Source organism: Silene latifolia, chromosome 1 (assembly GCF_048544455.1).
Source record: "Silene latifolia isolate original U9 population chromosome 1, ASM4854445v1, whole genome shotgun sequence".
Lineage (NCBI taxonomy): Eukaryota > Viridiplantae > Streptophyta > Magnoliopsida > Caryophyllales > Caryophyllaceae > Silene > Silene latifolia.
In genome coordinates, this window is record NC_133526.1 from 192,052,649 (window position 1) to 192,065,749 (window position 13,101).

The window sequence follows — 13,101 nt, forward strand, 5'->3', positions numbered from 1 at the left end:
TTTGGAAATTCATGTTATGGTGGGACCCGTTAGTGTGCAATGTATTTATTTCTTCAGAATTCCGTCTTTTCAAACATGCGATAAATTCCGTCTTAGAACAAATTCGATGAAATAATATTATAAAAAAATTCTATGAATCAATATTATGAAATAATTTTATACATTCCGAATAAATGAAATTAATAAGGAGTAACATATAAGTAGAATGAATCACAAATCAGAATAAATGAAATTGAATTACATAATTTTTAAAAAAAGTTAAATAATAATAAAATTACATCATTACGAGAAGGAATTACATTTAATTACGGGATAGAACATAAAACGCGAATGAATTACATACATAATTTTTTAAAACTACATGGTACAATAATTTTTGTTTAAAAAATAAATCATGACGGAGCATTTACTTGGAGTATAAAACTCGACAACTTAACTAATGTAGTGTATCATGAAATTTTTCAATTTTTAGAATAATTTGCATATGTTAACGTTGATTATTAGATTATATTTCTTTTATCCGGATGTAAAGTTTTTTATGTATGCAATTTTTATTTACAAGAGTAGATTACGTTATTTCATCATAAACCAGTGCATGTGAACACGTGTTTGTAACAAATGGTGTCGAGCATTCTATACTCCACAATGTCAATGTGATGCAGTGGATAATAATATGAGCGAGGTTTTCAATGCTTATATCCTAAACTCAAGGCACAAGCCTATTATAACAATGCTTGAAGATATAAGGGAGTCCATTATGGAAAGGTTGCACAAAAAAAGAGACTTTATTCGCTCAAAAAATTTGGCCATATGCCCTAGAGCTCAAGAACAGTTAGAAAAGGCAAAAATCACTGCTCGAGGTTGGAATTCTGTTTATGGTGGTAGATTCACCATTGGAGTGAGAGAAGGAGCCACACAAGTAAGATATGTGGTTGATTTATTGAACAAGACTTGCTCTTGTAATGCTTGGCAATTAAATGGCATTCCTTGCAATCATAGTGTTGCTGCGATATGGCATAATAAAGAGAGACCTGAGGCATATGTTGCCGAGTGTTATAAGAAAAATATGTATTTGAGGGCATATGACTATCTAATGGAGCCCTTAAATGGTCCAAAAGAATGGCCTCCTTCACAACAACCGCCAATAATAGCTCCTACATTGAAGAAAGTAAGAGTTGGCAGACCGAAAAAGGCAAGGAGGCCTGGACCCGGTGAGAATTTAAGTAAGACTAAAAAAAGTAGAATAGGTACTACTTGCACTTGCTCTATATGTGGCATGCTCGGTCATAATATCAGGGGCTGCAAATTAGCTCAGGGAAAGCAAGCTAGATCGAAAAAACGCATTGACTCGAGTGAAGAAAACTCCCAAGGCAAGCCATCCTCTTATCAAAGCCAAGTAACAAATCCACCCATGCACAATAGAGGATTTGGGATGTACACTTACCCTAACGGATTTCAAAGACGTGGAAATGTAAGCAAACACATATGTAATACCTATTTTCTTATGTTTTCAAATGTTTTTGTAGTATAGCTAATAACTCTCTTTTTTGTTAGATGAGTGCAAGGAGTGAAAATTCTGTTCAAGAGACACATTTGCATCCGCAACATCCGCAAAGACGTCAAAGAGCTACTCAGGTAATTCATCTTTTTTATAATAAGATTTTTAAATGATTGCATAATTTTGAGATTGATTTACACAAGCGTGTGTCGTATTTCATTGTTAGCATTCAGCTTAGTTTGTGTTGACATTGTAAATATGGATTATTAAAAAGACAAACCATCCCCTTTCCTATATAACCATTTGTTTGGAGATGTAATCACAGGCTAGACAAGTAGCATACTATTCCGACTTTGAAGGTGAACAAACATTACGCGGCATCACCGCAATGCAAGGCGCTGACACATTTATTCAGTCTCAAACTAGCTCTGTATCCAATGACATTCCATCTTTTGTTGATTCAAGGGGAAGAAAATGTATTTCAAGCAGCACTTTGCAGGTAGCGTTATATTTGTCGCTTATAATATCATGATGTCCATTTAATATGGTCTTTTATAGGCTTTTTTACTCCTTACGAAACACTTCACAGAGAAGTTTTGCTATTTATGGAGTATGTTTCAAACAATAATTGGCGCCTTTTTTTTTCTAGAGTTGGGCTCGAAAATGATTGTAGAGAGGCACATGAGCAATTGAAGAATAAGGTGGTGGTCAAGGAGGAATATCGTGCTGTTAGCAAGGAATTTAAATGTTTTGCATCTTAGTTGATAAATGAATGATAAGCTGTAATCAGATCTTCAGATGAAGTTTTGCCATTCTTAGTAGTTTTGCTATGTTACAACTTACAAAGATTAACAGGCATATGTTGTCCTTGTCTTAATTAATTTTGATTGTTATGAATGATAATGGATATTGTTTGTTAAAATCTATTTTAATGTTGAAAACTTAACGGAAACTTAACGTTGTTAGTGTTGAGGTCCTTAACGGAAAAAAATAATCGTTCAGGTCCTTAACGGAAAAAACTTGTAAAGTTCGGGTCCTTGTCTTACCCTTAACTCTTAATTATGTAGATCGTTGATTTAGACCAACTAGATAAGTACAATAGAAATGAAAAAAAAAATATACATCCAAAAACATTAATACCGGCTCAAATACGTACCGTGCAATTTTGCACGGGTTTAAAACTAGTATTATTTTAATACTCGCTTGGGATGGGGTAACTATTATTAAAGCAATAGAACACTAAACAAAGACAAAATAGGAGGAGATAAGTGGTACTAGAGAAACAAATATAACAATGTAATTAATGTCATTGCATGAGCACTTAATAAATCAACTGAACTTAGACAGAGGTTTCGTGTTCGAGTTCCGAAGGTTTTGTGTTCGAGTTTTGAAAACGTAATACGTATTGAAACTCCCGAGGGAGAATTTTGCGTCTTAATGGTCGTACTCGGCTCGAATCTGTACTAAATCAGATGGTCTAACCAAAAAAGAATAACATTGCTTATCACATTTCATTATATCCACTTTTCTACATCTTATTTTAAGTTTTGCTCCTTTATCACGATATTATTACTCCCTCTAACTTAACACATTGTTTAAATTTGATTAAAATGTTCCACACAAAATAATACTAAAAGTGTAAACATCTGTTGAGTCGAGGAGTCTTTTTTTTAGAGACACCATCACGATATTATTACCTCAATTTTAAAAAGAATTTGTTGTCATGAATTTTTTCTTTTTTTTTTTTCTTTTAAGAAAAACAATCCTCTTTATATTAAAAGATTAAGTCTTCTTGAAAATTTTCCCTCCAAATGCTCGATGTATATAAGGAAACTATACAATCTATCTATATTAATAAAAGAAGCTAAATTATATATCAATTCATGGGGAAAAAAAACTAAATTATTAGTATCTTTGTGACAAAAAAAAAGAAAAAAAAACTTTCCAATAAATAATTTGAAAAAGAATTATAAAATGACACAATTTGAGTATATTATTTTTTTTGTGATATAAAAAAATCAGTAGAATACACATCTCATAACATTAATCAATCCTTTTAATTAGTTTTTCAGTTTAAATTTTTTTCTCATACCCATACACAAGGATACAAAAGTGTGAAAATTGAAAATCTATAAATATTATACTAAAAATAATAAGAATTTATAAATACCGTGCAAATTAGCACGGGCTCTATACTAGTTCCTACTGATTGTGTTAGTAGAACTTTGATCATCCTAGCTAGCATATAAAGGTATATAGGCAAAGATCTATTGGTTAAGAATAGCATAGATCCAATTGTTTAATGGAAAATCTTTTTTTTTTTTGATGATGAGGGGTTGAATTCCCCCGGGCTCATGCATTCCCGCACCACCACATGGACCATGTAAGCCACCCCTTCGGGGGCTGCAGTGGCCAAATGATCATCGCCCCAACTGGTAGTCGAACCCGGGACCTCTCAACTCCTGCATTTCTGCAAGCTTCAAGGTTTAATCTGGCTACCACTGGACTAACACCACTTGGTTTTAATGGAAAATCTTGTTTCAAACGGTGTAACGGTCAATTCCATCTGAAACAAATATGACGGGATTTTATTTGTAACCATGTTATGGTTAAACATAACCACAATGGTTCAGCTAGTGTTACAATTTATAGTAACTTGTTTTTCAAAAGTGGTCACATTTTGTTGTACAATGGTCTCAAAATCTCGTCTTATTATTTCTGACAAAAATGGCCGTCTGAAAAAGAAGGGAGACCAACTGGTGTTTAATTATGTGAAGGACATGTATCCTTAAACCATGAGGTCGTGGATTATGAATATACGGAATTTGTGTTTTTGATGTATTATTCGTCTTACATTCATTTTTTTTTTCTTAAAAATGTTTTATTTAAATGGACAGAATTATAACATTTTTTTAGAATCGCTAATTAGATTTTTAACTAATTTTTTTTAGCTAAATTCATAGCATTTGTATAAATCCTTGGGGATTATTAGGTGCTTAATAAATACTATCTTCCATATTCCAGGAACACGGTTACATTTAGCCTTCATAGTCTTTACATTATCACGAATTTAAATCGAGAATAAAGATTAAAACGATTTTGAAAACCGAAGTAGAAGTTAAGGTTCCGAAATACCTTAAAAGTAAACCAAGTATATTTATTAAGTTTACCTTGACTTTGTATTATGTTTCACGCTTCCTTTTGTTTTTCATTTTTCTCTTTTCTATTTTTTTCGCATTTTGAGGTGTGCGTTCACCCATGGACGGTTCTAAAGGATGATTCATGTCAACCGACCTCAAATTATTTTGGGATTAAGGCTCTGATGTTGTTGTTGAGTCTTTGCTAGGGCTATTAAGTTCGTGATAATTTGTTCCATTTCTTTCGAGGTGATTTAAAAGTCATTTTTCATGTATGTTTCATCCATTTTGAGGAGTTGATTGACTACTCCCTCCATTCATCCGTTAAAGTAATTTCCATTTCTTTCGAGGTGATTCGATAATACATACTAGACGATAGTGCTATGTTCCTAGCGTGTGACGGACAGTGTACATGGAACGAACGTATATATGGTATAGAACTCATGTTATCAATTTTATGCATCAAAGTAGGCATGGAATGATCTTTATTTCTGTCAGTTTGACTGTTGCAAATCTTGCAACTACACTACTATTGTGGATACCTCTACCTAGATTCTATATGCTTCCTCTTTCTCTTTTGCCTCTTCTATTTTAGTCTTTGATTTACTTAATAAATAGTCAAGTGAAAGTATTTAACCAGTATGCACTTTTCAAAGAGGTATATATGGTAGTTACCAATTTACCATTAGTAGAAAAACCCTTACCGTGGCGGTCTTAAATGACTTTTTGTGGCGATTTTTAGAAGTTTAGGGTCCGTCGAATATCGCGGCGTCGTATAAACTTTACAATGGTTGTACAACCGCCGCTATAGCTCACCTATTGTGGCAGTTGTTATAAAAACCACTATTATAGACTTATATAAAACGACGGCTGTTAGACAAGAACCGCCACTATAATTTATCTATAGTGGCGGTTATTTTTTGAAAACCGCCACCATAGGTATTTCAATAATAACTTACTATCTCAAACCCGATACTATATGTTCTCTATAACGTCGATTGTTGTTAAAGAACCACAACTAAAGATAATTATGACGTCGTTTGTTAGTAAAGAACCGCCACTAAAGGTGAAGTAATAGTAAAGAACCGCCACAAATAGTTTCTTAAATACATTTTACGCTGTTTCCTATTAGAACCGCCACGGTAACACCGACGTAATAGGGGTTGTTTCTACTAGTGTGTACGTAATATAACAAGCGGTTTCACAATTACTTTGTATGATTATGTAAAACCGTCTTACATAACTTTTTGTTTTTTAACAAATTATATATAAAAGGATTTTTATAATTTAGCAAAGCTTGTTCATTACAACTTTTACAAGGATCAAAATTGAAAGAAACAAACAATTTGAAGCACAAGTAGTACTTCAAATATAACACTAGTACTTATTATTAGTACAAACCCTAGCATGCATATTAAATTAAACCATAATAAATAATACAAACTCCATTAAACCATACTTAGTTTTTTTTCTTAATTACCTAATAATCCTAATTAAGTCACTCTCATAATATCATACATAGAAGGTAGGTAGGGAGGACAGTCTTATTTTCGTAGTTATATTAGGATTTAATTAAGTAGATAGACGTATTTAGCGTCTTCTAGCAGCGGTTTCACGTTGGCAATTGAAGTAGACAGCAGCAACAGGAAGTCCAAGATTGTTGCTTTCAGCAAACGTGCGAGTGCAGAATCGATCTCGAGTGGTCGGAGTCCCAACGCTTGCCCTACGCTTCTGCTTGAACAGCAGGAACACAAACCTGTGGATTCCTATGTTTGGCCTTGGCATCTCACTCAATAGTTAACCTCATTTCAAATTTATAACCAATTTAATTCCGTCATTAATTGAATCGTATATACCCTCTCCGTCACACTCAATAGTTAACCTCATTTCGTATTTGTTATGTAGAAAATTTTGAATATTGAGGGTTATTGAAAATGAACGGATTTTCTAACATGTGCCCTTATTTTCTAACATGTGCCCTAAGGGCACATGTTATTAATAACTTAATTAGAGAAAGTTTGTTGAGAATATTTCACTAATTATGGTAAATGTAAGTTTGTATATGTATTTTTCATAATTTATTCTCAACAAACTTTGTCTAATTAATTTATTAATAGGGCACATGTTAGAAAAACCCATGAAAATATTATAGTGTTTTAAATTATGCGTCTATATATTAGGTTTAGATGAAAATTTATATGATCGATCTTACCAAAAGTGGCATCCGTTGTGCCTGGAATGTCTGTCACAATCCTGTAACATACACAATACTCAGTTATATATATATATATATACACATACAATAAATAATACTGTGTAATATAATTAGTGAAAGTACAATAATAATACATGGTGTAGTATAATTAGTAAAAGTTTGATCACAAATTATAATCAGATGCAACTACCAGTGTAAATGCTCTTTCAGATATGGATCACTTGGCCCAGGAACATCCGGATCAGTCATAATCTGCTCAAAATGTAAACAAATGAGTTAAGGTTACAATGATTAACATCTTAATTACAATAACATAAACAAAAAACGACTTAGGTCTTAGGTTGGTACGCTCGGCTTGATCAAAGTTCAAAACTCGTCATTATTAAAACTAAAATGATGATTATATATGAATCCTACCATGGGTGATTTAGTGATTGTTTATATAAAGGGATTTATGAAGTAAAAATGACAAAGTGAAGAAAATTTTCATGTCTTCACTCTTAGTAAACCATAATCGAGAAAATTCAAATATGGTCGTTCTGGGTGGTATTCATGGTAAAGGTTCAAAATATGTATGGCGAAACAAGGATTTATATATGAATGGGAAAACAATGATATCGGGAAGATTCAAGTATCGTTGTTCTGGGTGTTACTCATGATAAAGGTTCATAATATGTAGGCCAAGTCGAGGATAGATGAATAATATGAACCCTACATACCATGATATATGCATGAGGAAATCGTTTATAACAAGATTATAATAATTATTATAAGAACATGATGACATGATTAAAAGGAATTATTATTGAAATAATAATAAAATTAAAATTACCAAAGTGAAGAAAGTTTTCATGTCAGAATCATGAACTTGAACCCTAGGCTTAAGAGTGACAGAAGAAGGGAAGAATTCATGACCATTATAAACTTGTTTGTTAGAATTATAAGTGACATACATAGTTATAGATGGACAAAAAGGGTCAATGACATCTCCCACTACTCTACCAATTATAAGAGGGTTTGACTTTGCCATTTTCTAAGATGATTATTGGTTAAAGTTATGTTTTTTTGGTGGTGTTTTTCAAGAAGGGTTTTTTTTTTAAGGTTACTCTTGTATTGATGCAATTGGTAGGGGTATGATCTCATTGTATATATAGGGCCATTGGGGTGGTAAAGTTATGCTTTTGCATCATTTATTGAAAAATTAAATATATTTTGGGGGAGGTATGTTGTACTATAGTTGAAAATTCTGTGTTATAATTCTGATCTGTTAGTGAAGTCTTAGCCATTAGGGAGGGTCTAAGAGCCGGCCTTGCGTCCATGGATAGTTTTATTATTGCCTCGGATTGCCTTAATGCGGTTACTACTATTTTGAGCAAGGCTCAGCCTTGTGGTCAATTTGCTAATGTTATTCTTGAGTGTAGGGACCTCTTGGAAAGCTCCCCCCGCTTGAAGATCGTCTTTGAGAAGAGATCGGCCAATGCCGTCGCGGATGCTCTCGCTAACGCCGGTTTAGTCGATAGTAGTTCTAGTAATGGTTTTATTAATTGGGACGTTGCCATTGAGCCGCCGTCGCGGATGCCTTCGTTCTTCATTTATGTACTAATGACTTTGTTGCGGCCATTGAGCCGCTCCCTCCCGACCCCCCTTCTTGATGTAAACTGAACTCTTTGTTCTTGTGTTTGTTTTAATTTAAGTTCTTCCTTCCTTCCAAAAAAAAAAAATTCTGATCTGTTAAGTGACACGTTATAAAGTTATTTTTTTCGAATCACTTTTAAAGGTTATTGCGTTGAAGTATTGGAATTTGATAGGACGTGAAAGGGATGCCACACTCGGTGATGATTTGAACTTTTAAAAACTATCACTCTGCGGTTTTGTGCTTAATGATGAAAAAATTAAGGTATTATATAAGGAGTATATGTTATGTCTTTAATTGAATTCTTGTTATTCTGACATATTGTGGTGAGAGGGTGGAAATAAAAGTTATGGTGTAAATGAAATATATTATGATCAGGGGTATGAAAGTGTAGTATTATAGTCGGAAATCTATTTTTAAATATAGTTTTTTTAACATGTACCCTTAGAAGATATGTTAAAGACTTAAAGTGGCTGAAAAAGAAAGTTTATGATGCATATCATAGAAAAGTAAAGTCTAAAGTTCCTTCTTCACTTTCCAATACAATCTTTATTTTTAAACTTTCTTTCTTAAGATATCTTAAGGTATATGTAAGAAAATCCGTTTTAAATATCATACATTTTGTTTTAATAACTCAGTGTATTCTAGTATGTTAGATGAGACGTTATAAAGTTATCTTTTCTAAATCACTTTTAAAAGTCACTACATTATTGCAATATTGAGACTTGGTAGGTTGTGAAAGGAATGTCGTCACTTCTGGTTATGATTTGAACTCTTAGAGGAGGATTGTCACTCTAGTAGTCCAGACCAGCTTGCGGTTTTTGTGCTTAATGATTAAAATTAAGGTATCATATATATTATGTTTTTGATTGAATTCTGGTTGTTCATTGTTGATTTTATCTACGTTAATTAGGTCGCTAATTTCAATTTAGAAGTCCCGTCACTAGGGAATTTTTTGCCTATGCATGAAAATATAATATTCATTTACTTTTCATATAGAAAAGAAAAATAGCTAACTCAAAAGAAAACAAGTGAAATAGCAACATAGTATATCACGTGTTGTAATATAGGGAACCATTTTTTGAAACTTAAACGTGGGCAAAAGAATTAGCAATAATGCGCAACTATAATCTTGATTGAGGAGTACCAACTCTGCCAAGGCCCGCTCCTATTTAAAGTAAAAATGGCCGTCAAAGGCCCACTCCAATAATTTAAAATCGAATTACCTATTTCATTAACACAAAATACGGTAGTTTAGATTCTGTACAATTTATGTACTCCCTCCAATTCGTTATAATGTCCCCCTTTATCATTGACACGATATTTAAGAAATACTATTAAAAATAAATAAAAGACATTGGTGAGGTTGATGATAGGAGAGAGATGAATTATTATAAGTTAAATAAGAAGTTGTGGGACCAAAACATTAAGAAAAGTAATAAAATAAGAGTAAAAGAGTTGTGTTGGGTTTGGTGATAGGGGATAGAGATAAATAAAATAAGAGTAAAAGTTACCAAAAAGGAAAAAAGAAACAATACTTGAATAATCCGTTTCGGGAAAGAGGGAACATTATAACGAATAAGAGGGAGTATTAGCTATAAATTAATCATTAGCTATTTTATATAAATTTGGTACCTCGCTAATTAATTATTAGCTATTTTATCATTGTATTTCGCTTTGAGAAAAAAAAATTCAACTGAAAATTAATCAAGTGAATTGAATAATGCGCCAAAATGTATTTAATGAAAATATTTTTTATACGACAAAGTCAATAATTTCAATTTATGAATTTTCTCAAATTGTTTTGTCATGAAACTAATAATAGCAGTTTACTGTCTTTTTTATACCGAGTATGAGTCAAATCATTATCTAATAATAGCTTCAATAAAAGATCTGGTTATTTATTGTTTATCAATTTTATTTTATCTTAGTTATAATATTATAGTTTTTAAGTGAAAATAATATAATTTGATGAAAAAATTAATTTTAATAAAAAGATAATAGTTTTATGAAATAAACTGTCAGTATTAGTTTTCTTATTTACAAAAAATGCATTTTAGAGGGAAATTTTTTGAGAATTTTATTCTCTTAGCATATACTATAATAGATTAGTAGGGGATAATGGAAGTAGGGGATGGTCCGTCGTACATCGTGAAGTGGCTCCGACCCAATTTTATGTGAAGGACCATATTTCCTTAAATGGTTTTGCATAAATGTAGTATAGTGGCAATCAAGTTTGTTTTGTAGTCACATATTTTCACAGTTTTAATTATTTATTTATCTTTTTTAATTTGTGAAAAATTTGTTAATCAAAGGTAATATCAAACCTACCTTACTTTCAAAAGAAAAAAAAATCAAACAAACCACTATTACGTTTTGCAATTGTACAATAATTTAGAGATTCATACAATTATGTGTCAAATTTGGTTAGTTCATTAATCTCTAAACGAAGTTCCTCGAATCTTTTTAGTATTTGATTATTATGATTTATGCAATTCAACAATTAGTCTTGTGCAAAACGCTTTAACTTAAAATCAGTAATATAGCTAGTGAGTTACCTCTAATATCAAAATCAAATATTAAACATTAGTTAATACTCCGTAACAAATTAATACTCACTCAAATTCATCGAAATTGCGATATTTCCCAACCCATTTGGCAAATGTTGCCAATTTCAATCCATAAATAAATGCATGGAATACGAGTATCATGCAACGGTGTGAGAAGAACCAAGTGTTTACAAACAAATAGTCTTATCTTCAAGTAATTAATTAAACTCAAAAGCTCAGACAAGAAGAATTTAGTGATAACTTGCTTGTACATTCTGAAGCTACTAAAGGTACTAGAGACTTTTGCATATTTGGGAGCACACTACATTACAAAAATAAGAGTTTCAACTTTTCATTTTATAAAATAGAATCAACAAAATAAATAAATAAGCTATCGGTAAGTTATTTGGATCCTCCACTCCTTTCTAAGCAGTCCAAATTTTATCCTATGAGGCTATGACGATTTAATTAAAGTTTCCATTTTATCCCGAAAAATAATTGTTCATTGAGGTGGAGAAAGAATGATAACTAAAAACAGTATCAAGGGAAAGAAAATAAATGGAGAGGGAAATAAATGGAGTGGGAAATAAACTCTTCGGTAGAGCATGACACTGGGTTGGGCCAGTACGAGCCGGTCAGGTCAGGTCCGGTCTCTGAGTCCACAAAAATTTGGTGACCAGCCTACGTTCCGGTCCCACTCGTAAAAAAAAAATCTAAATTTACTTTTCTTCACCATACTGGTCTGGTCAAAGCTTGGTAAAAACCAGAGCTAAAGGGTGTCGGTCCGGGTCCCTTCATATCCGATCTGGTCCAGTCTCTGGTGGGGTTATCCGGTTTCTGGATTCTTGCGACCCGGACCGGTGAACACCTCTACATGTCTTGTCTAGACCTGACCCATATAAGGTTAATTATTTTTTTTTTAAATTACTAAGCTTGGGTTGGGCTGAAATTTTTTGACTTTGGCCCGACACTTGGGGTGGGGGTGGAGAACTTGGGCACAAAAGTGCTTGGGTTAGGCTAAATCGAGCTGGTCCGCACTGTTGTGTAGCTCTACTCATCGATAAGCTATTTCACATGGAACATGTATATACTATTTTATACTCCGTAAAAGTTGGAGTTTGGAGTATAAAGTGACTCCGCCAATCAGTAACGTACAAAATTAATATCTTAATTAGAAATTTAAAAAAAAAAAAAAATTAACCCACTATTAGCATCGTAATAACAAGGTGGTTTGATGGTGTTGAGGTGGTCTCGGAGAATACTGTAAGAAGGGTGCGGGACGTGATAAATAATGAAGGGGTAGGAGAGAACATGGCGGTGGCTGGTGGGGATGATAGGAGAGGGACATCAAGGGGTGGTGGTGAGAATGAAAGAGCGGGGTGAAGGGCGGCGAAGGATGGCTTCGTCAAAGTTAATGTGAATGCGGGGCCGGGGTGAAGGAGAGAGAGGGAGTAGGGATGAGGGTAGTGTGTCAAGAGGTCATGGGTGTCGTGCTGTGGGGTTTGTCTATTGTTCGTGAGAAAATTTGGGAGGCTTACATTGCGGAGGTGATTCCGGTGCTAAATGGCCTCGAAGAAGCTGCTCGAAGAGGTTTTCAACAAGTGGAGTTGGAGAGCGGCTGTTTGCATGTGATTGTAGCGATCAAGGAAAGGAAGTAAGCGAGAAGTATTTTCTCGCTTATCATATAGGACATTGAGTTGAGCTATAACTTTCAGTCTATTATTTGGTTCATACGAGTCGTGTTAACAATTATGTTGCACATGCATTGGCTCATATTGTTCCTAGAGCTATTGGTAGATTTGCTTGGGCGAATGATTTACCACCTTCTTCTGCAAAACCTTTTGTATTATTCGATCGTTTATTAATTGAGTAATGCCTTCGGGCTTCTTTAAAAAAAACAATATTATGAAGGGAAAGAGAATAAATGGAGAAGGAAATAAATAAAGAGGATCTAAACTCCTTGATTGAGCATGACATTGGGTTGGGCAAGTGCGAGCCAGGTCAGGTGTAATACTACGGTTTTCTATGTCTGTGGGTACTCTATCGAGTGGGACCTACTCTGTCGAGTA

At 33.3% G+C, this 13,101-nt stretch overlaps 2 protein-coding genes across 2 annotated transcripts; one reads left to right on the plus strand and one right to left on the minus strand.

Moving 5' to 3' along the window:
* The first annotated feature begins 653 nt into the window (after positions 1-653).
* On the plus strand, positions 654-2,342 carry LOC141618192 (uncharacterized). Its single transcript, XM_074435324.1, has 4 exons — positions 654-1,471; positions 1,555-1,635; positions 1,824-1,997; positions 2,148-2,342. Exons 1-4 carry the CDS (start codon positions 674-676, stop codon positions 2,163-2,165), a joined length of 1,071 nt encoding a protein of 356 aa, XP_074291425.1. The 5' UTR covers positions 654-673; the 3' UTR covers positions 2,166-2,342.
* Positions 2,343-6,040: 3,698 nt separating this feature from the next.
* On the minus strand, positions 6,041-7,964 carry LOC141618265 (CEN-like protein 2). The gene is made up of 4 exons (XM_074435385.1): positions 7,683-7,964; positions 7,041-7,102; positions 6,839-6,888; positions 6,041-6,431 (listed from the first exon to the last, which is right to left on the minus strand). Exons 1-4 carry the CDS (start codon positions 7,878-7,880, stop codon positions 6,226-6,228), a joined length of 516 nt encoding a protein of 171 aa, XP_074291486.1. The 5' UTR covers positions 7,881-7,964; the 3' UTR covers positions 6,041-6,225.
* Positions 7,965-13,101: the final 5,137 nt, after the last annotated feature.